General features: G+C 36.5%; 1 protein-coding gene across 3 annotated transcripts in view; it reads left to right on the top strand.

Annotated features, from left to right (window-relative positions):
* tnks1bp1 (tankyrase 1 binding protein 1) overlaps positions 1 to 20,004 on the top strand; it is a 32,468-nt gene that overhangs the window by 9,801 nt on the left and 2,663 nt on the right. For 2 of the 3 annotated variants that reach the window (XM_082171049.1, XM_082171050.1), the window contains exons 3-8: positions 360 to 2,994; positions 14,989 to 15,098; positions 17,269 to 17,401; positions 17,582 to 17,747; positions 18,677 to 18,813; positions 19,367 to 19,515. In XM_082171049.1, the coding sequence (XP_082027175.1) occupies positions 360 to 2,994; positions 14,989 to 15,098; positions 17,269 to 17,401; positions 17,582 to 17,747; positions 18,677 to 18,813; positions 19,367 to 19,515 (3,330 nt within the window). The remainder of the gene's footprint in view (positions 1 to 359; positions 2,995 to 14,988; positions 15,099 to 17,268; positions 17,402 to 17,581; positions 17,748 to 18,676; positions 18,814 to 19,366; positions 19,516 to 20,004) is intronic. The other variant, XM_082171051.1, reaches the window with a different exon arrangement.

Here is a 20,004-nt window from a genome sequence, read left to right as displayed (position 1 = left end):
CATTATGGGAACACCCGTATCAGAAAGTTGAGTAGGTTTTACTTAATTTTATAACGTTGATATTTACTTTAATTTCTACAAGCTTAAATTGAGTATTATTATAGAATTTACTTTGTTTTTTTTATTCTTGCCTGAACTAACTTATTCAGGTAAAAATTACATTTGTTTTTTCTCTAGTATTTACTTCACCTCAGAATCACTTTTATCAGTGAATGCATTGCTAAAGATAATCATTATTATGTGGTGTGGGCAATGAAAATGTTGGCAGGAATGTCAAGTATGTATGTTTATATGTTTCTGGCCTTTTGTCGTCCTTACTTTCAAAGCTGTAACATATTTCCAAACTCTTCTATTTGCAGTCCACCGTATGAGAAGATGAATGAGAGATCATCTGAAAGAGAAACAGAGAAGGTTCCTGTTGATAAACCTCCAAATACACCAGAAATCAAGAACTCTAGTGTGGAGAACGCAGAAGAAGAGGAAGACCATGAAGTTGAAGAGGACAAGGAGAACTATGTTGCTGTTCCTGTTTATCAAAGGGTTAGGATGAGCATAGATGCGGAGAAAAAGCAAAAGGAAGAAGAAGAAAAACAGAGAAAAGATGAGCAGTTAGAGAAAGAACGGAAGCAGCAGCAGGAAAGGGAAAGACTTTTGGAGGAGGAGAGGAAGGCAAAAGAAATCGAGAGACAGCAAGAGGAAGGGCGAAAACAAGAAGAGGAGAAACAAAGGCAGATGGAAGAAAGAAGAAAGCAAGAGGAAGAATGGAAGAGAAAAATTGAAGAAGAAAGAAAAGAGGAGGAGAGGAGGAGGCAGGCCGAAAAGGAGAGGGGGAGACAACAAGAGCTGGAGAGATTAGAAAGAGAGAGGCAGATTGAAGAGGAGAAAAGGAGGACGGAAGAGGAAAAAGAGAGACAGAGAGAGGAGGAACGACTGAGGCAGGAGAAACTAAAGAAAGAGAGAGAAATGGAAGAAGAGAAGAGAAGAATTCAGGAGATAGAGAGACAGAAAGAAGAGGAAAGACTGAGACAGGAACGAGAAAAAGAAGAGCGGTTAAAGAAAGAGAGAGAAATGGAAGAAGAGAGACGAAGAGTTCAGGAGATGGAAAGACAGAAAGAAGAAGAAAAACTGAGAAAAGAACGAGAAATGGAGAGACTAAAAAAAGAAAAAGAGATGGAAGAAGAGAGGCGAAGAGTTCAGGAGATGGAGAGAAAGAAAGAAGAGGAAAGACTGAGACAGGAAAGAGAAAAAGAAGAGCAGTTAAAGAAAGAGAGAGAAAGGGAAGAGGAGAGACAGAAAGAAGAGGAAAGATTGAGACAAGAACGAGAAAAGGAGAGACTAAAAAAAGAAAAAGAACTGGAAGAAGAGAGGCGAAGAGTTCAGGAGATGGAGAGAAAGAAAGAAGAGGAAAGACTGAGACAGGAAAGAGAAAAAGAAGAGCAGTTAAAGAAAGAGAGAGAAAGGGAAGAGGAGAGACAGAAAGAGGAGGAAAGATTGAGACAAGAACGAGAAAAAGAGAGACTGAAAAAGGAAAAAGAAATGGAAGAAGAGAGGCGAAGAGTTCAGGAGATGGAGAGACAGAAAGAAGAGGAAAGACTGAGACAGGAAAGAGAAAAAGAAGAGCAGTTAAAGAAAGAGAGAGAAAGGGAAGAGGAGAGACAGAAAGAAGAGGAAAGACTGAGACAGGAACGAGAAAAAGAAGAGCAGTTAAAGAAAGAGAGAGAACTGGAAGAAGAGAAACGAAGACTCCAGGAGATGGAAAGACAGAAAGAAGAGGAAAAACTGAGAAAAGAACGAGAAATGGAGAGAATAAGGAAAGAAAAAGAAATGGAAGAAGAGAAACGAAGACTCCAGGAGTTGGAAAGACAGAAAGAAGAAGAAAAACTGAGAAAAGAACGAGAAATGGAGAGATTAAGGAAAGAAAAAGAAATGGAAGAAGAGAAACGAAGACTCCAGGAGATGGAAAGACAGAAAGAAGAAGAAAAACTGAGAAAAGAACGAGAAATGGAGAGAATAAGGAAAGAAAAAGAAATGGAAGAAGAGAAACGAAGACTCCAGGAGTTGGAAAGACAGAAAGAAGAAGAAAAACTGAAAAAAGAACGAGAAATGGAGAGAATAAGGAAAGAAAAAGAAATGGAAGAAGAGAAACGAAGACTCCAGGAGATGGAAAGACAGAAAGATGAAGAAAAACTGAGAAAAGAACGAGAAATGGAGAGAATAAGGAAAGAAAAAGAAATGGAAGAAGAGAAACGAAGACTCCAGGAGATGGAAAGACAGAAAGAAGAAGAAAAACTGAGAAAAGAACGAGAAATGGAGAGATTAAGGAAAGAAAAAGAAATGGAAGAAGAGAAACGAAGACTCCAGGAGATGGAAAGACAGAAAGATGAAGAAAAACTGAGAAAAGAACGAGAAATGGAGAGAATTAAAAAAGAGAGAGAAATTGAGGAAAGAAAAAGAATGGAAGAAGAAAAGCTGAGACAGGAAGGAGAGAGAGAAAAAGAGAGACTAAAGAAAGAAGAAGAAAAGCTGAGACAGGAAAGAGAAAATGACAGACTGAAGAAAGAGATGGAGATGGAGAAGTGTAACTCAGTGGAGATTCATCGAGAGGAAGTTCCTACGAGTTTTGATTTAATAACGTTTGATGCGTCTCAGACTCTCGACGACTCCGTCTCTCCTCAACTCAACCAAGTGCTTTACGACGACTTCTCAGTGAAACCACGAAGATGGGGAACCGGAGCGAAACGTTCCTCAACCCCTCCTCCATCCAGAGAACCTGAGCAGAGTCTCCAGCCAGAACCAGTGTCCACTGATCCTGGACCCCAAGAACCATGTGGAGAACGGGGAGAGGTGGAGGACCTGATGGGATTTGAGCCTGAAGCTTCCAGTCCACAGAACTCTTCCTCTAAACACACAACTTTATCCGAGTCCAAACCAGGGTCTGCTGCTGCCGAGTCCAAACCAGAGGATCTGCTGCTGCCAGAAGCAGAACCTGACGAGGTGAGACAGTTCGTTAAATATTGGAATATTGTTTATTTATTAATATTGTGATATATGTTTTAATAAGGGACTTTACGTTACATTGATTACGTTACATATCTCATGTAAAATGGTGTTCTTATGAGGTAAAACAGTCTGAACTCCCTTAACCATAATCACTGTAATGCTTTTATCAAATGTTGCCAAGATCAATATTATAAAATGCACCAATTTTCAAGATGTTAAATGTCCGAGGCATAAAAGTAAAAAAAAAAAAAACATTGTCAAAATATTGACATTTAGGAATAAGAGTATTAGCCTATTACTATATTACTTAATATAATTTATAATATATATAAAAATATAAAAATTATATTAAACAATACATTTTCTAATATAAATAATGTAATATAAAGTATAAAAATATAAAAGTTAAAAAAGTCAAAATCTTAACATTTTTTGTTAATATTATTAATAATAATAATAATAATAGTAATTGTGATCCAAGGCACATCTTAATATAATATAAAATAATGTAATACAAAAATAAACATTTTAAATCTGTATTTAAAACTTCACTGTAAAAAAATGATATGATCAATATTAATTATTATAAACTGTTTTTATACAAAATTCAACTAATTTTTTTAAGTCCGTTGAGTGTAATTTAAGTTGAAATGGCTTTAACATCCAAGTTGATTGTACTTTAAGGCAGCAACCTTTTACAGTGTTGTTTACATTATTAATAATAATCAGAGTCATTTTGTCCATTAGTCTAAAAAGCGATAGCTGAAAAGCAATGTATAGAATATGCAATCACAGTGTTTATCTGCATTTCAAACAATCAGCGTTCAGATTCAGAAGTATTTGTTTTACTTTATACATTTTGAAAAATTACATCAGTTCATTTTTATGAAGAAAATGTTTACATTTTAATAGAACAAAAACTAAATAGACTAACCTTAGTCTGAGCTGGTGGTAAACTCTGTTTAAAAAAAACACATTAATTTTGTCCCTTTTGGCTTTCAGTAGTTAAATGCGCACAGGCTTGTTAGCTTTAGCAGTTAAAGGGTTAGTTCACCCAAAAATTCTGTCATTAATTATGCAACTAACACTTTCAAGCTCCAAAAAGCTAGTAAAGACATCATTAAAGTAATCCATGTGAGTGTGTTCATGTGTTTATGAAGCGACGCGAGTGCTTTGCTTGCGCAAAAACATAAGTACCACTTTATTTACAAAATGTTAATCTCGAACGACCGTTCACGAGAGCACCACTAACGCATGCGTGTTGTGTTAACGCAAGAGCAGGTGTAGTTTTGTGAACGCGCGTTGTAAATAAACTGGTAAATTATGTTTTTGTTTTTTGTGTGCAAACAACACCTTCCTTGATTCACGGCCATTCAAAGGTACTTTAAAATTATTTGCTAGCAATATATTAGATTTTGTTTTCGGATGGCTGCTTAACAATGTAAGATAAACTTTTTCCTGTTGTTGAAAGGAGATCTTATCTGTTAGCATTAGTATTCAACTCAGTCTCTGGTGCATGAATCCTCGAAAATATACTTCAGTATGATGGCATAGCATAGCCTGATATGAAGACACATTTGCTCAGTGGATGTTTGTGTGTTTGCTTGGAAGTTATCAAGCTGTTAAAATGCACTAGTACTCCAGAGGAAAAGATAGTACCTGGATTTGCAAAACTTTGCATTGTGTCTTAATAAGAGAACACAATGGCACGCAAAGCCAAAAAGTTCTTGCTTTTAATATTACATAGAGAATCGCATGATTTTATTAGTGTCAACAAACATAATCTGCCGTGAGTTTACAGACAGTGTGAGAGAAGCCTTGTTCTGTTGCTGCTCCTCTTGTAGGGTTGACCAGTGTCTTCAGGGCAGGGCCTTTGTTTCCATTGATTGTCATGTCGGAATTTCCCATTGGTGTTTTATGATGACAGAGTGATGTCACCGCAGTAGATGGTTTTGTGTTGGGTGTGTGTGTGTAGGTATAGATGTGTTTATTCTTACACGAGGCTTGTCTTTGAGTCAGGCCTGTGGAATTTTCAAAGAACACCTATCGACTGTCAAAGTGTGCCGTAACATTTTGCATTTGCGCAATTATACAGACATTGCCTTTGATTACATGTACACTAATATGTTATGACTGATTAAATTAATACTGATTAAATTATTGTTAGGATGTCTACATGATATGGGCAAATCTCTTCAGTTGTATTAACATTATCCATGCCATTATTTTAATTATTCCCTAAGATATAATATAGTTGTTTTACAGCCACTTGCAATACTACAACACAAAATGTTAAATTAATATAATAATACATTAATGAGTCATTTTTATGAAGTTAAATCAAATTGAATTATTATTATTATTATGATGTTTACATGACATGGGGGAACCTCTTTAATTGTGTTTATTATTCACTAAGAAGTATAGTTGTTTTACAGCCATATTCTCTTGTACACAGAAACATTCATGTTTAATTCAAAAGCATTAGGCCTGTTTGTTGCTGCTGTTTTATTTGTCTGCTTCAAATGCTAAATATTCCCTGGCTCTTGAGTGGCAGAAATGCGATTGAATTGTATACTTGACTCACTGTATAGTGCAATAAACCACAGTGATTACCGTGATTGTGGTTACTCTAATGATGATCAGAATTAGCCTACATTATTCACAATATTCTGTTTACATACACAGTAATGTAATCACAGCAACATTACACTTCCTTAAAGGGACAGTTCACCCAAAAATGAAAATGCTGTCATTATTTAACAACCAAACAGTTGTCGGTAGCCATTGACTTCCATAGTATATATATTTTTTTTTTTTATACAGTATGCAAGTCAATGGTTACCGTCAACTATTTGGTTACAAGCATTCTTCAAAATATCTTCTTTTGTGTGAAATTCATACAGGTTTGGAACAACTTGAGGGCGAGTAAATGATGACAGAATGCACTGGATTTGATCAAGCACAAAGTATGAGTTACAGTACAGCTGAGTTTAGAAAGCACCACTAATTATGGATTAGAGAGTTGAACTTGCATTTGATTCCTGTGAAACGGGGAACAGACAGGGGATTTTTTTTCTTCTATAATCTTCATGTTTATGATTTGCAAAGCCCTATAGGTTTAGACGTTTATTCCTTTCATATGCAAAGCAGAGAGGTAAAGGGTGTTTTTAAATGTCAAAAATAATCCTAAAGTTTAATCTCCAAAATGTTTGAAACAAAATAGCAAATGTGCAGTGATGCAGAATGATTGAAATATTTTTGCCATATATTTTATTTTATAAAATTTTTTGGTTGTCACTTTTTGAATCTAATGAGCTACAGACTTAGAGGCCGTTTACACAATGCCATTTTCAACTAAAAACAGAATTCGTTTAAAGGGTTAGTTCACCCAAAAATGAAAATTCTGTCAGTAATTATTCGCCCTCATGTTGTTCCTCTCGTTTATAAAGCGACGAGAATACTTTTTGTGCGCAAAAAATAAATAAAAAATTAACGACTTTATTCCACTATTCATTTCCTTCTCTCTGGGCCTCGAGTTTTTTCACGTAGTGTAACTGCGCAGCGCTTCTGTGTTGTACGTCACACGTAGGCTCACTATTGGCCGACGCTGGTCATGTGTGTGGTGCGTGTGTACAACACAGAAGCGCTGCGCAGTTACACTACGTGAAAAAACTCGAGGCCCAGAGAGAAGGAAATGAATAGTGGAATAAAGTCGTTATTTTTTTTATTTTTTTTTTGCGCACAAAAAGTATTCTCGTCGCTTTATAAACTTAAGATTGAGCCACTGGAGTCACTTGGACTATATTAACGATGTCTTTAATACATTTTCTGGGCCAGCAAGTTATAATGCCTTAGAAGCCTATGGAGGAGTGATCCAGCTCTCAGATTTAATCAAAAATATCTTAATTTGTGTTCCGAAGATGAACGAAGGTCTTACGTGGTTGGAACAACATGAGGATGAGTAATTACTGACATAATTTTCATTTTTGGGTGAACTAACCCTTTAATGTGTTTTGGTCGTTTATTTACACGACAATGGCATTTTGGGGGCCTGAAAATGCAAACTTTTGAAAACAGGTTTCAAAGTGCAAGTTTTTGAAACCGATCCCGTTATCGTCTCTGTGTAAACTACAATTGAATCTGTGAAAATGAGGACGTCATGTGCATGCATATTACGTGTTCAGTCTATAGGCACATAGTGTTTCTTTTTTTACAAAGTGACATCGCCATCTACTGGCCTGACAGCAGAATAGTAGCAGTTTAGTTGTTTTCGCAGATCTGTGATCGTTTTGAAAACGTTGTTGTCTGTGCGTGAAAAACGCAAAGGAAAAACATTTCCGTTTTTAATGCATCGACTCGGGTCTTACTGAGAGTTCATGCTATGGTTTACACCAGGAGAAGGAGAGAAAATTTGTGCATGTATGGAATTTTTGACATACCACCTCCTCCTCCTTCATTGGTTTATGTACTCTTGTTAACTTTTTAATAAATCTGTTCTTTAAAAAATAAGAATAAGTTTGGGGGAAAAAATCAGCATCCGCCTGAAGAACGTGGGCTTAAGAGGTAATATTAAAACATAAGATAATGTTTTCCTGGATCCTGGATTCCTTTGAAATTCACTGTGATTATAGTATAATTTTAACTTTCCACCTCTTAAGCTGTTGTGAAATGATTTAATCAAATGTAATTCTAAAGAAGCCGTTTGAGCTGTTCAGCAGTAAATGGTTATGAAATATGATTCTCAGTAATGACAAGTGGATCTGTTTCGGGAGTAGTTTTCATTCGCCTGAGGAAATGTCTATAATACCCCTTCTGTTGAACTGTGTTCAGTCATGATATGTTGTGTTGTAGTTCACTAATACTGTTCGACTCTGTATGCTGAAGTGTAGTGTGAATAGATGCTGTGACTGGTGAGTGTTGTTTTTGTTGAAGAATACTTGGATTGAGGTGATTTTCTAAACCACCGGGGGTCAATAAAGCTTCAAAAACACAATTTCTTAAATCAGCCATGGTGCTTTTGCACTTATGAGGTTTCACAGACATTCTTACACATATTTTGAATTTGGTTCTTATTTCAATTATTCATTCTGCTCAAGTTTCCATGAAATCACAACTGACACTATTTTAGGTGTCCTGTGTGTGTGTGTGTGTGTGTGTGTGTGTGTGTGTGTGTGTGTGTGTGTGTGTGTGTGTGTGTGTGTGTGTGTGTGTGTGTGTGTGTGTGTGTGTGTGTGTGTGTGTGTGTGTGTGTGTGTGTGTTGTTTATATGTAATAATGTGAATGCAAAGCTGAATTTTCAGTCTTCAGTGTCACATGATCCTTCAGAAATCATTCTAATTTGATGATTTGCTGCTCAATAAACATTTCTTATTATTATCAATGTTAAAAACATTTGTGCTGCTTTATATTTTGGTGGAAACCATGATATTTTTTTTAAAAGAACAGCGTTTATTTAAAAATAGAAATCTTTTGTAACGTTATAAATGTTTTTTTGACCAATTTGATGCATCCTTGCTGAATAAAAATACTGAAAACAGTCTTACTGACCTAAAACTATATATATATATATATATATACCAATATGTGTTGTGAATCAATTTAACTTTATACTTATAAATGGCTTCTACAAAGTTCCTTGTCCTCATAGTGTGACAGCTGGTGTCAGGTATAGTCTAATGCACACGCAATCTAGGCTATGGCTCAAACTAGACAAACACAGCTTGTTATTCATGGCAAATAGTCAAACTAATGCACAGTGAAGTACAAAGCACCTGATTCAGCAGTAGTTTGCATAAGGGCTTCGTGGTTTAGCAAGTTCACAGGTACAGAAAGGTTCCCACATAAAACTTTTTCCTGTTTTCTCTCTCTGTGTCCTTCTACATTTTATTATTTACAAATGCAGTCAGTGACGGGTGCTTTTCCTCGATCAGCTTTCATCCCTTCCCCCCTTTCTCTCTGTTTCTCCGAGCTGGGATGTTGTCACTCATTTGAGGGCTGTGCCTGTTTCCGGTACCTGTTCGTACCTGCAGCGGGACAAGGTATAAGAGGTGGTTTTGCCGGAGTTCTGCTATGTTTTTCCATTGGGATCTGGGAGAAGTGCACAAGAACAAGTGCTCACAGGACTTCAATATTGGATGTCTGAAGATTTTTTTCCCCTAATTTGTATTTCTACTGCATCCAAGCAGGAAGATTTCACAGGAGATCAACCGGAGAATGGATTGACACGTTACATGTGCTCTGTGGAGGAAAGTGCCGGAAGAGCGTCAAGGATTGATAGACAACCTGAAGTGCTTTCTGTGATCGGCATAAACTCTGGTCCAGTTTGGTTTACAGGTCAAGATGCCTACAGAGATGCCAGTGTGTTTTGGCTACAACGCCCCCTAGACTTCACATCTGGGATATATTCCCAGAAAGAAAGAGTCGCGTTACCACCAGATACCACTGACTTTCCTAACATACTTTGTAATTTGGGGTAAATCAAGATGCAGTTCCTGGGTGAGAAACTCTCCGAGGTGCAGACACAAGTGTCGGGTTGGATGGGCAACATGCGTCGCTCATTACAGGAGGCGGTGGAGTTGGTTTCAGGCACTCTGGAGCGTGAGGGAGTAATAAACGAAGTGGAGGAGGACGAAGAACGAGTGGGAAGGTTTGAGAGGGCCATAACACCGCTGAGAAGTTTTGCTTCTCGTGGTCGACAGTCCCTTCGGAATCTGTCTCAGCAAAGCCGGCAGCGTTTTTCCCTGCGCAAACGCACGACCACGTCAAACTCAAATAATGTAAGAGTGTGTGTGCTCTGCTCTCTCTCTTTCCCGTTCTCGCTTTATCAGACCATTTTTAAGGTATTGTGCTTTCTTGACAGGTCTTCATTACACTGAGTCTGTTCCAAAACATTCATGATTATTTTTTTACTGCATGCTCAAAGTTATTTGGAAAGTCGCTGTTGCGATTTTCTTTGTGAAAGGTTGGACCTTTAGGCCAAAATTATTATTTTTAGTTGTTATTATTATTATAATTATTTTTGTCACGACAACTCTCTGAGAGATTGCCATAGTAATGGATATGGCGATGTTAATGTATTTGGTCTTAGTGAAATAGATCTGCTACGCTGCTGCTGCTGCAGAACAAGTACCAAGACTTGCTACTGCCAATACATTCACAGCATGTGAGCATGTTAGACATAACCCCGTAGCAGATCTATACAGGTGGAGCTGGGGAAGGTGGAGGGTTTCTGAAAGCACGCTTCAGACTGCTAACGGCAACACTACCGGTATTTGAATGTTGAGCCGCAGCTCATTGGCCGCTGAAGCATCAGCAACCAATCAGCTGCGTTATGTAGATGATGATGTGATTGCTATTAAATGAGTTATCTAGTGTTTCAAGCCAGAACTTGGTATTAATATGAATTATTATTCATTATAATTTAAAGGCCCACTGAAGTGCCTTGAAACGTGCAGCATTATTCAATGTGTTGACGTAATTTCCACTGAAACAGGAAGACAGGGCGGGACATATTGAGAAGCTCCTCCCCTTTTTAAAGTAGCCAATAGCGTTTCACAGCTCGGCCAGAGCCGTTTAGCTTAGTAAAGTTGCATTTCACAACTTATGGCAGCCCCAGTGTAATAGATATTCCTTTTAGATTTAATATGTAACTGTTAATAAAGCAAAACAGTGAACACAATCATGCTTCATGAATGCATGTGTAGTTTGAAAAGTTGATAGTGTAATTTATGTTGGTGTTATCTCTTCTACTCGTCAGTGCTAATGCCGAGTCTGTCTCTTAATCTCCTTCATTTCGCTTTAAAACACAACATTCTGTGCAGAATTCAAATGGGTCCGATTTATTTACTGGTCTGTGTCGACTCGATCACATGATCCGCTCTGTTATACCGTGTCTCTGGACCGGAGCGTGACACTAACGTGATACCAGACTTCATTCGCCCCGATGGAACACTGTCTGAATCGTTCCCTATCCCCTATTCAGCGCACACACTGTTTGCCATTCACCGTGTAGAAAATAGTAAATGTGATTTCAGCCGCAGCTTCAGCGTCTATTTATAATGTAGGGGGCGGAGCTTCAGATTCTAGAGAGCATTTGATTGGACAGAAAATCTGATGAGAAGTTGAAGTGCAGAGTGATGTCCTCAAAATCACTGATCCATATTGGCAGAAGTGAGAGAAAGAGTTTTGAACTCTAATATCTTCTAAATGCGCATTTTGTCATTGTTTTGGAGCAAACTAGCTACTTAAGGCTAATATATTCATACTAAAAGCAAAAAAAATTTGATTTCATGGGGACTTTAAATGAATTTAATTGGTTTTGATTATTATTATTATTATTATTATTATTAATCCTTACAATGTGATTACAATTCCTGTCAGCGCACATGCATGAGTCAGTGTGTTCACATGAAATACGGTTAAACAGAATGTAAGGCGTCCTGGAATATTTTCGCTTGGAATCTCGAGCTGTCTAGGCTTGTTTTTACTCACTTGTATATTTGCTCATCCTCTCATGATGGGTCTTCTGTTTCTCTATATGCATCTCTGTCAGTCATGACAGGTCTTGATCCACCCAAAACTCTAAAATTTAATTGGACCCTTAATTTGGCACCCATTGGTACAGGCGTGCACATGTCTATATAAAGAGGTTTTAGGTGGACTGTTCAAAAGTTTGGGGTTGATATGATTTTTAAATGTTATTGAAAAAGGACACTTTTGCTCACCAAGACTGCGTTTATTTGATTAAAAATACAGTAAAATCAGTAATATTGTGAAATATTTTTTACAATTTAAAAGAACTGTTTTGAATTTGAATATATTGTAAAATGTAATTTATTCCTGTGATCAAAGCTGAATTTTCAGCATCATTACTCCAGTCTTCGGTATCACATGATCCTTCAGAAATCATTCTAATATGATGATTTGCTGCTCAAGAAACATTTCTTACTAATGTTGAAAACGGCTGTGCTGCTTCATATTTATGTGGAAACTGAATAGAAATATAAAGTTCAAAAGAAGAACAGCTTTTTTTTACAGAAATCTTATGTAACATTATAAATGTATTTACTCTCACTTTTGACCGATGTAATGCGCTCTTGCTGAATAAAAATATGAATTTCTTTCAATAAATAAATAAATAAAAATCTATCTGACACCATACTTTTCAACAGTATTGTATGGCCTCTATGAGTATGATAGTGGATGGCTATATATGTATCTTTAAATGTTTGTGTAACTTCAGGAAAGAGGTTTTGACGGTGTGTTTTCGGTCACTAGTTGCTGCATGACTCATGGATTGTTAGTAAAATATCACGGGACGACCCTAATGGTGCTCCTGGAATAGTAGAGCCGAAATGTAGTCTTCTCCCTAGTGAGTAACTACACAAACTAAAGCTGCACATTGACCTTGTTTGCTCTGATGTACATGCAAATTTACAAAAGCCATATACAGTAATATGCAGCATGTTAGCAATTCTGCACAGTATTGTATTGAATGAAACAGTATTTCTTGAACTTTTTTCTGTTCATTTGTGTTTGGACATGAGTTTATATAAATTCATATTTCATTACTAAAGACTATTACAGGATAGAGAATTCCAGTTAATTCCAGTTGTCTTATTTGGACAACACATGGTTTAGTGTATTTGAGGTCGGCATGAAATGGATGTCGTGATCATCTTTTCTTCACTATTGTGATGTAAATCCGAGTGAAACGGCTTCTTGAACAAGAACAAATGTGGGCGGGGCTTGATTTCGTCCATGGGGAATTGATTGGCTGGTTGTGGTTTGTTATTGGTGGATCTCATGTGAGTGACAGGTTGCCCCGCCCACATCATCAGAGAAGAGAAGAGATGACGCTGCAAGAGGGAGGGGAAGTTATTTTGATTAAAGATTACAAGGACGCATACATAAAAAAAAAAAAAAAACTGAATTAAATCATTAATAATATAATACTGCAATATTCCATAAAAAATTAATAAAAAAATGGTCATCTTTGATTTCATGGTGACTTTAACAGAGGTACATATAATTGGAATATGACCAAATTCCAATAGTAATAGGATTTTCATATACTGTATATATATATATAGTCATTATGTCAGGGCCTATTTATTTACTATTTCTGTATTCCTTTAAATCTTATCTAGTCTAGTCATTGTTTCAACCAGAAGTTGAAAACTAATTGTGAGATATATGTATATTTTTAGTACTTTCAGATATTATGATGCTTTTTAATCTAAGCTCATTTCTATTTCATCTGTAGGTTTTTTTAGTTTTTTTTTTTAGAAAAGAGTTAACATGATCGACAGATGCTAAAACGGCAGCCTACTTTCTTGGCTGATGTACGATGCAGTAGTTGTGAGAAAATAAATCTTTACATTGCACAATCAACATAATTCCATCAAGTCAGTCATTTTTACTGTATATGTACTGGATTGTCTCGTAATGGACATTTGCTCAGAGTTACAGAGAGTCTGTTTACGAGGAAGTGTTTTGTTTCCTAGGAACGATTCTTGTACGTCGACATGTTTTGAGCAGCAGAGTGATGTGAAATGCAAAGTATCTGTTCTGTGTTCAAAAACAAGTCTGGATGACTGAGTGTGTGTGTGTGTGTGTGTGTGTGTGTGTGTGTGTGTGTGTGTGTGTGTGTGTGTGTGTGTGTGTGTGTGTGTGTGTGTGTGTGTGTGTGTGTGTGTTAGCTGAGTGTGAGTTTTTCATTGGAAACAATCACTTTTGCGTGATGCTGCACCACAATGATAGGTTCACTTTTTGTAATCCTTGCCAATAGAATGTGAATTGAGAATTTTCTGGCCAGACAGACAGACAGACAGACAGACAGACAGATAGATAGATAGATAGATAGATAGATAGATAGATAGATAGATAGATAGATAGATAGATAGATAGATAGATAGATAGATAGATAGATAGATAGATAGATAGATAGATAGAGAATTTTCTGGACAGACAGATAGACAGATAGATAGATAGATAGATAGATAGACAGACAGACAGACAGACAGACAGACAGACAGACAGATAGATAGATAGATAGATAGATAGATAGATAGATAGATAGATAGATAGATAGATAGATAGATAGATAGATAGATAGATAGATAGATAGATAGATAGATAGATTGAGAATTTTCTGGCCAGACAGACAGACAGATAGACAGACAGATAGATAGATAGATAGATAGATAGATAGATAGATAGATAGATAGATAGATAGATAGATAGATAGATAGATAGATAGATAGATAGACAGATAGATAGACAGATAGATAGATAGATAGATAGATAGATAGATAGATAGATAGATAGATAGATAACTCAAGCTTGACTGACTTTTACTTGTTGTGAAATTGCATTATTTTGCATTGTGTAATTCAAATTATATTTCTATTCTTTTATTTGCCACAATATATTTTCAGTGTATGTAAATTCTAGCCAGTTGCTGAAATGTCATCTGTCATAACATTGAGACCTATATTTGTTTTGCTCCTCAGTTTCGTTGTAGTGGCTGTTTTCAGGAATGTGTCATGCCATAAGATATTATGAAATCACAGCAAACAAATGCAACATTTTTGGCATCTAAACCTCAAAAGCAGGGATTTTGCCAGCTGATCCCCTTTGACCTTAAGTCATTTTAAGATAATATTTCAATAATTTAACAACACAATCAAAAGTTCATGGTTCTCTAATGTCTGTTAATAATCACAAAACATGCACATAAATAAAATAGTTTTATTTTAGTAAGTGTTTTGCTTTAACGTTTTATTTTGGTCACTGATATTCCTCTTTAATCGGACGCTTGTCTGTCATGTAGCTTTTGGTTGATTGTCCTACAATGTGTTTTAACTTTGTATTGTGTTGCAATTTCAAAAACCTGCACCGGTCAGCTGACCATTTCACTTGCCAGATGGCAGAGCTTTACTGTAATCTGAGTATTGAAGTTGTCCTGTGTTTCTTTGCTCTCAGGGTCAGCTGAAGGACTGTGAACCCGAGGAAGATGGAGATGTGGAACAGAACACTGAGGATCTGATCGGGGAAACCGATGAACAAAGTGAAAACAACGACGATGTTGATGGGTAAGAAATGACTCGTGTCATCATGTTCACCACAGCAACAAACCTTCAGTTGTCTTCAGAACATCTGAGGACGGCAGACGGAGTGTATCACATGCACTCGTTCAGCATTAGAGCAGTTTTGGGGACATAATTAAAAAGCAAAGCAATGCTTCTGACATTGTCAGTGTCTGAGCTGTTCGACAAAACAATGTTGCTTTTCCAGTAACAAGCTATTTGCATTTTCACTGGTATCGGGTGACAAAATGACTGCATTTCTGCATTTTTACACATGGTGTACAAAGTCTAAAGAGTAAATGTGCTAAAAGTCTCAAGTGTCCTGAAATGCCCTCAACTAACATTGGGATTCTTTTCTGCAAATTGTTTGGTTTAGATGATTTCAATGAATGAGTTAAACAATAGATTCACTAATTCATTCAGTAGTGCTTGATTATCCTCTTAGTAGAAAAAGTATTATTTTGGTAAATGCTGCTGTTTATCTACATGTTTACATTTAAATTGCAGAAATTAGGCTTTTATAGTTTTATTAATGTACATTCACATGTTCAAGTTTGACGTAGTCACCTTAATGGGGGTACACAATGGGTCTCATTCATGAAACACGAGCAGAACGGATTTTTGTGTAAATCGTGTGTAAAGTGGTTCTGGCGTAAATTTTCGGATTCATTAAAATGTTCGTATTTTCCAAATGTTAGTTGGTACGAAAGAAATCTACACCTGCTCCCAGCCACGCGTAAATAGTGCATTTAACATCTGAACGTTTTGCTCATTAATAAGGCTGCATTTTAATTCACCTTAATCGGGTACATATTTACACAGCGTTTTGAAGAAATATTATACAGTAGCAATTTCATACGGTTTTTCTTTTTACTTTTATTATGAGAGGCAGTAATAACATCTGCAAACGGAACACAAGTCCACAAGAAGTGTTGCAGTCAAGCTTCATGTCGAACCATTTTCTTTTCATTTCTGGGACTGTTCGATTAACAGATGAAACTCCATTAACTGCATCTGTAATATGCTGCGAAGTTTCCTTTTTTTTAGGACCTGATGCGCCACTATGTGTATGCTTGAAAATAAAATGTGGCGTTTTGAATGAACTTCTGATAATAAAACTTCAATTTCTGCATCTGAGAAATTTTCTTTTTCATTCACTTTTGAGAAGACATGTTGAAATGCTTCGTTTGGTGTCATAATATGATGCCCATATATAGTTGTCAGTCGGATTTAATGGGCGGGATTTATGGTAATTGAGAATGAGCGTGCACGCGCGTCCCATTTACGACTGATTGGAATTCATTAACACACACACACATTTCACTATCACATCTGACGTTTACGAAGTATTTGTGAATCAGGAGAAGAGTTTTCGGGAAGGTCTCTTTACGCGCAAATCACTCACATATTTACTCGTATATTTACAAATGTTTCATGAATGAGACCCATTGTTTTTGTGCCACGTAAAAAAAAATTTTATTTATCAAAGTAATTATACAACTTCATAGTTAGTTGTTACCTTTAGACTAACCATTGCACTACCGTTCAAAAATTGGGGGGTTTTGAATTAGAAATTAAGAAGAATATAATATAATTATTCAGTAAGGATGCATTAAATTGATCAAAAGTGACAGTAAAGACATTTATAATGTTACATGATTTCTATTTCACATACACACTGTTCTTTTGTACTCGCTATTCATCAAAGAAAATCAACATTGATAATAATCAGAAATGTTTCTTGAACAGCAAAACATCATATTATAATGCTTTCTGAAGGATCATGTGACACTGAAGAGTAATGATGCTGAAAATTCAGCTTTGATCACAGGAATAAATTACATTTTAGCATTTATTCAGATTGAAAAATGGTATTTTAAATTGTAAAACTATTTCACATTATTTCTGATTTTACAGCATTTTTGATAAAATAAATGCAGCCCTGGTGAGCATGAGAGACTTCTTTTCAAAAACATAAAAATAATCTCCCGAAAGCAACTTTTGAACGGTAGCGTATATATTCACTCAACATTCATGTCAGTGATGGCTCATTCGATAAGAGGAGTTTTGTGGATGTGAGTTTTGCTCAGACTGTCTCCTAGTGGTCATGAAATGCATGAAATGTCTCACTGTAGAGTTGTGTGTGGGTTGTTTTCATGTGTTTTCATCTGTTCAGTCTCGGCACAGAGAGCAGAATCGGTCAAGCCCTACAGAGGCTGACTCGGGGTAGACCGAGAAACACATCTACTGGTTCAGACAGGCCAGACGTCCCGGATGAGGAGGAGTCCGCGGCGCTACCTGTTCTTGAGGTGCATTTCCGTTTCAGTTCACCGTTTTCTTTATTATATATTACAATAATGTAATGCAATGCATAATGCATCATTACATTATCTCTGTGTATAAATATATATATATTATATTGTATTGTATAAAAGTGCTCATTGTGCACCTGTCTCAGTGTGTATCTGTGTGTATTTCTGCATGATCAGTCTGCAGCTCCTCTGCTGGACTCCAGCGTTTTACGTTCGAAGGTCGATCTGGCAAAGAAACGAAGCATAAAGCGTTCCAGGCCGACGCGTGCCGTCCGACAGAGAGGCGCTCTTCCCGCGCTGACAGAGGGAACTAACCCTGACTGGAGGTTCTGCGACTCCACAGGTGGGATGAGATCATTATAGACACTATAATCAAATGTTTTTAAAGAAGTCTCTTCTGATCACAAATGCTGCATTTATTTGATCAAAATTACAATAAAAACAGAAATATTGTGGAATATTTTTACCATTTAAGATAGATATTTTCTATTTGAATATATATTAAAATATAATTTATTCGAGTGATGCAAAGCTGAATTTTCAGCATCATTACTCCAGTCTTCAGAGTCACATGATCCTTCAGAAATAATAATAAGATGTGACCCTGGACCACAAAATCAGTCACATGGGTCAATTTTTTTAAATTGAGATTTATACATCATCTGAAAGCTGAATAAATAAGCTGATGTTGATGTATGGTTTGTTAGGATATGATAATATTTGGCCGATATACAACTATTTGAAAATCTGGAATCTGAGGGTGCAAAAATCTCCTTTAAAGTTGTCCATTTATGTTCACGATTGTGCTGCATTCACTCACAAAAATACATGTTTTATTTATTTACGGTAGGAAATTGACTAAATATCTTCATGGAACATGATCTTTACTTAATATCCTAATGATTTTTGGCATAAAAGAAAAATCGATAATTTTGACCCATACGATATGGGTGGTTGGCTATTGCCACAAATATACCCGTGCGACTTGTGACTGGTTTTGTGATCCAGGGTCACATATAGTCTATTGTATATGATACAGAATTATGGTAAATTTATAAAAAGAAAAAACATTTTACTCTCCTTTCCTTTCTCTGTACCAGGGTTGTTTCCAGTCTGGTCCCAATTTGCTTGCTTGGTGATAAAAATAATGAATTTTTCTTTATCAATGTTGAAGACAGTTGTCCTGCTTCATATTTTTGTGGAAACCAGGGTTCTTTGAATAAAAAGTTTAAAAGAGCAAGTTTAAAACAATGATGTATCAATCTATTACAGATGCGAAAGATCAGTGTTCCAATGGAGGGGACTCAGAATCAGAAGAAGAGCCGTCCCGGGACGCCGTGTCCTCGCCAGTCCCCTGCCAGCCGAAGAGAGTCCCTATGTTTCCTGGGATGAACCCTTCAGCCCTCATGGTAGAGCATCAAACACTATATGTGCCTGCTGATGGGACCAGTATTGCTGGTATTGTATATGTCAGGTTTTGGATGCTGGCGTCTCCATAAGGAAGCTTGACCTTAAAGGGATAGTTCAACCAAAAATAAAAATTCTGTCATCGTTTACTCACTATCAAGTTTTTCCAAACCTGTATGAGTATTTCTTTCTTCTGCTAAACCCAAAAGAAGATATTTTGAAGAATATGGATAACCAAACAGTTGATGGACCCCATGGCTTCCATAGTATGGGAAAAATAAACACTATGGATGTCAATGGGGCCTATAAATAATAGTAATATGGTAATTAGTAATTTTTATAATATATATTTTTTTAACAACAAAGATTAATTAATCCTGTAAAACACATGCTTATTGTTAATTCATGTTAGCTAATTCATTAGTTACCAATATATTTTTAATATTGGTTTGAGGCTGTGGTGGTAAACCAACAAGACCAGCTCTAACCAGCATAAATCAGACTCTAGTCTCAGTCTCAGTGGTTTCAACAAGGTTGTCTGGTCGTTCTCGTCAGGCACAGCTAAAGCGGAGAAGTGGAATGGTGGAAGCAGAAAGCCCAACAGAAGCCCAGACGCCTCCGTCTGTTCCCGCGCGCTCTCCCCGCACACCCACCATGGCCCTCGGCCCCAGAGTGCTGCCCCCTGTGGACGCCAAGGACAGCGCGTGAGTGCGACCGCAAACAGTCTCATTCTTTGGAAATGAAATTGTCACAATTCTGTTGAATTCATTTTGGTTATTTCAATTGAATGATCCATAATTAATTAACATCCGTATGAAACAGAAGTTACGATAGTCTTTCTGTTCCTTTTTGACATATATCTGAGTGAAACTACGGTGGCTCAGAGAGCTCAACACACTGCAGCTAAAGATAAAAAACACCAAATTAAGAAAAAATCTTGTGTGCTGCAAATAAAAATGTGCAACCAAATACAGAAACGCATTGCAAAGCCTTACAAAAAGAGAAGCTTATTCAAGTGTGCTATTAGTATATTTCTTTTAAACTAAAAAATAAGAAAGTATACTTTCAGTCTACTTTTTATGTACTTGTCAGAAATATACCTTATGTACTTAAAATTGGTCTTACATGACTTAAACTGACAAAAAAAGTCTTAAGTATATTTGGCCTGTACTTGTACTCAATCTTTTGATCGA

Source organism: Leuciscus leuciscus, assembly GCF_965113295.1.
Source record: "Leuciscus leuciscus genome assembly, chromosome: 5".
Lineage (NCBI taxonomy): Eukaryota > Metazoa > Chordata > Actinopteri > Cypriniformes > Leuciscidae > Leuciscus > Leuciscus leuciscus.
The sequence above is the reverse complement of the archived record's forward strand: the minus strand, read 5'-3'. Positions and strand labels throughout refer to the sequence as shown.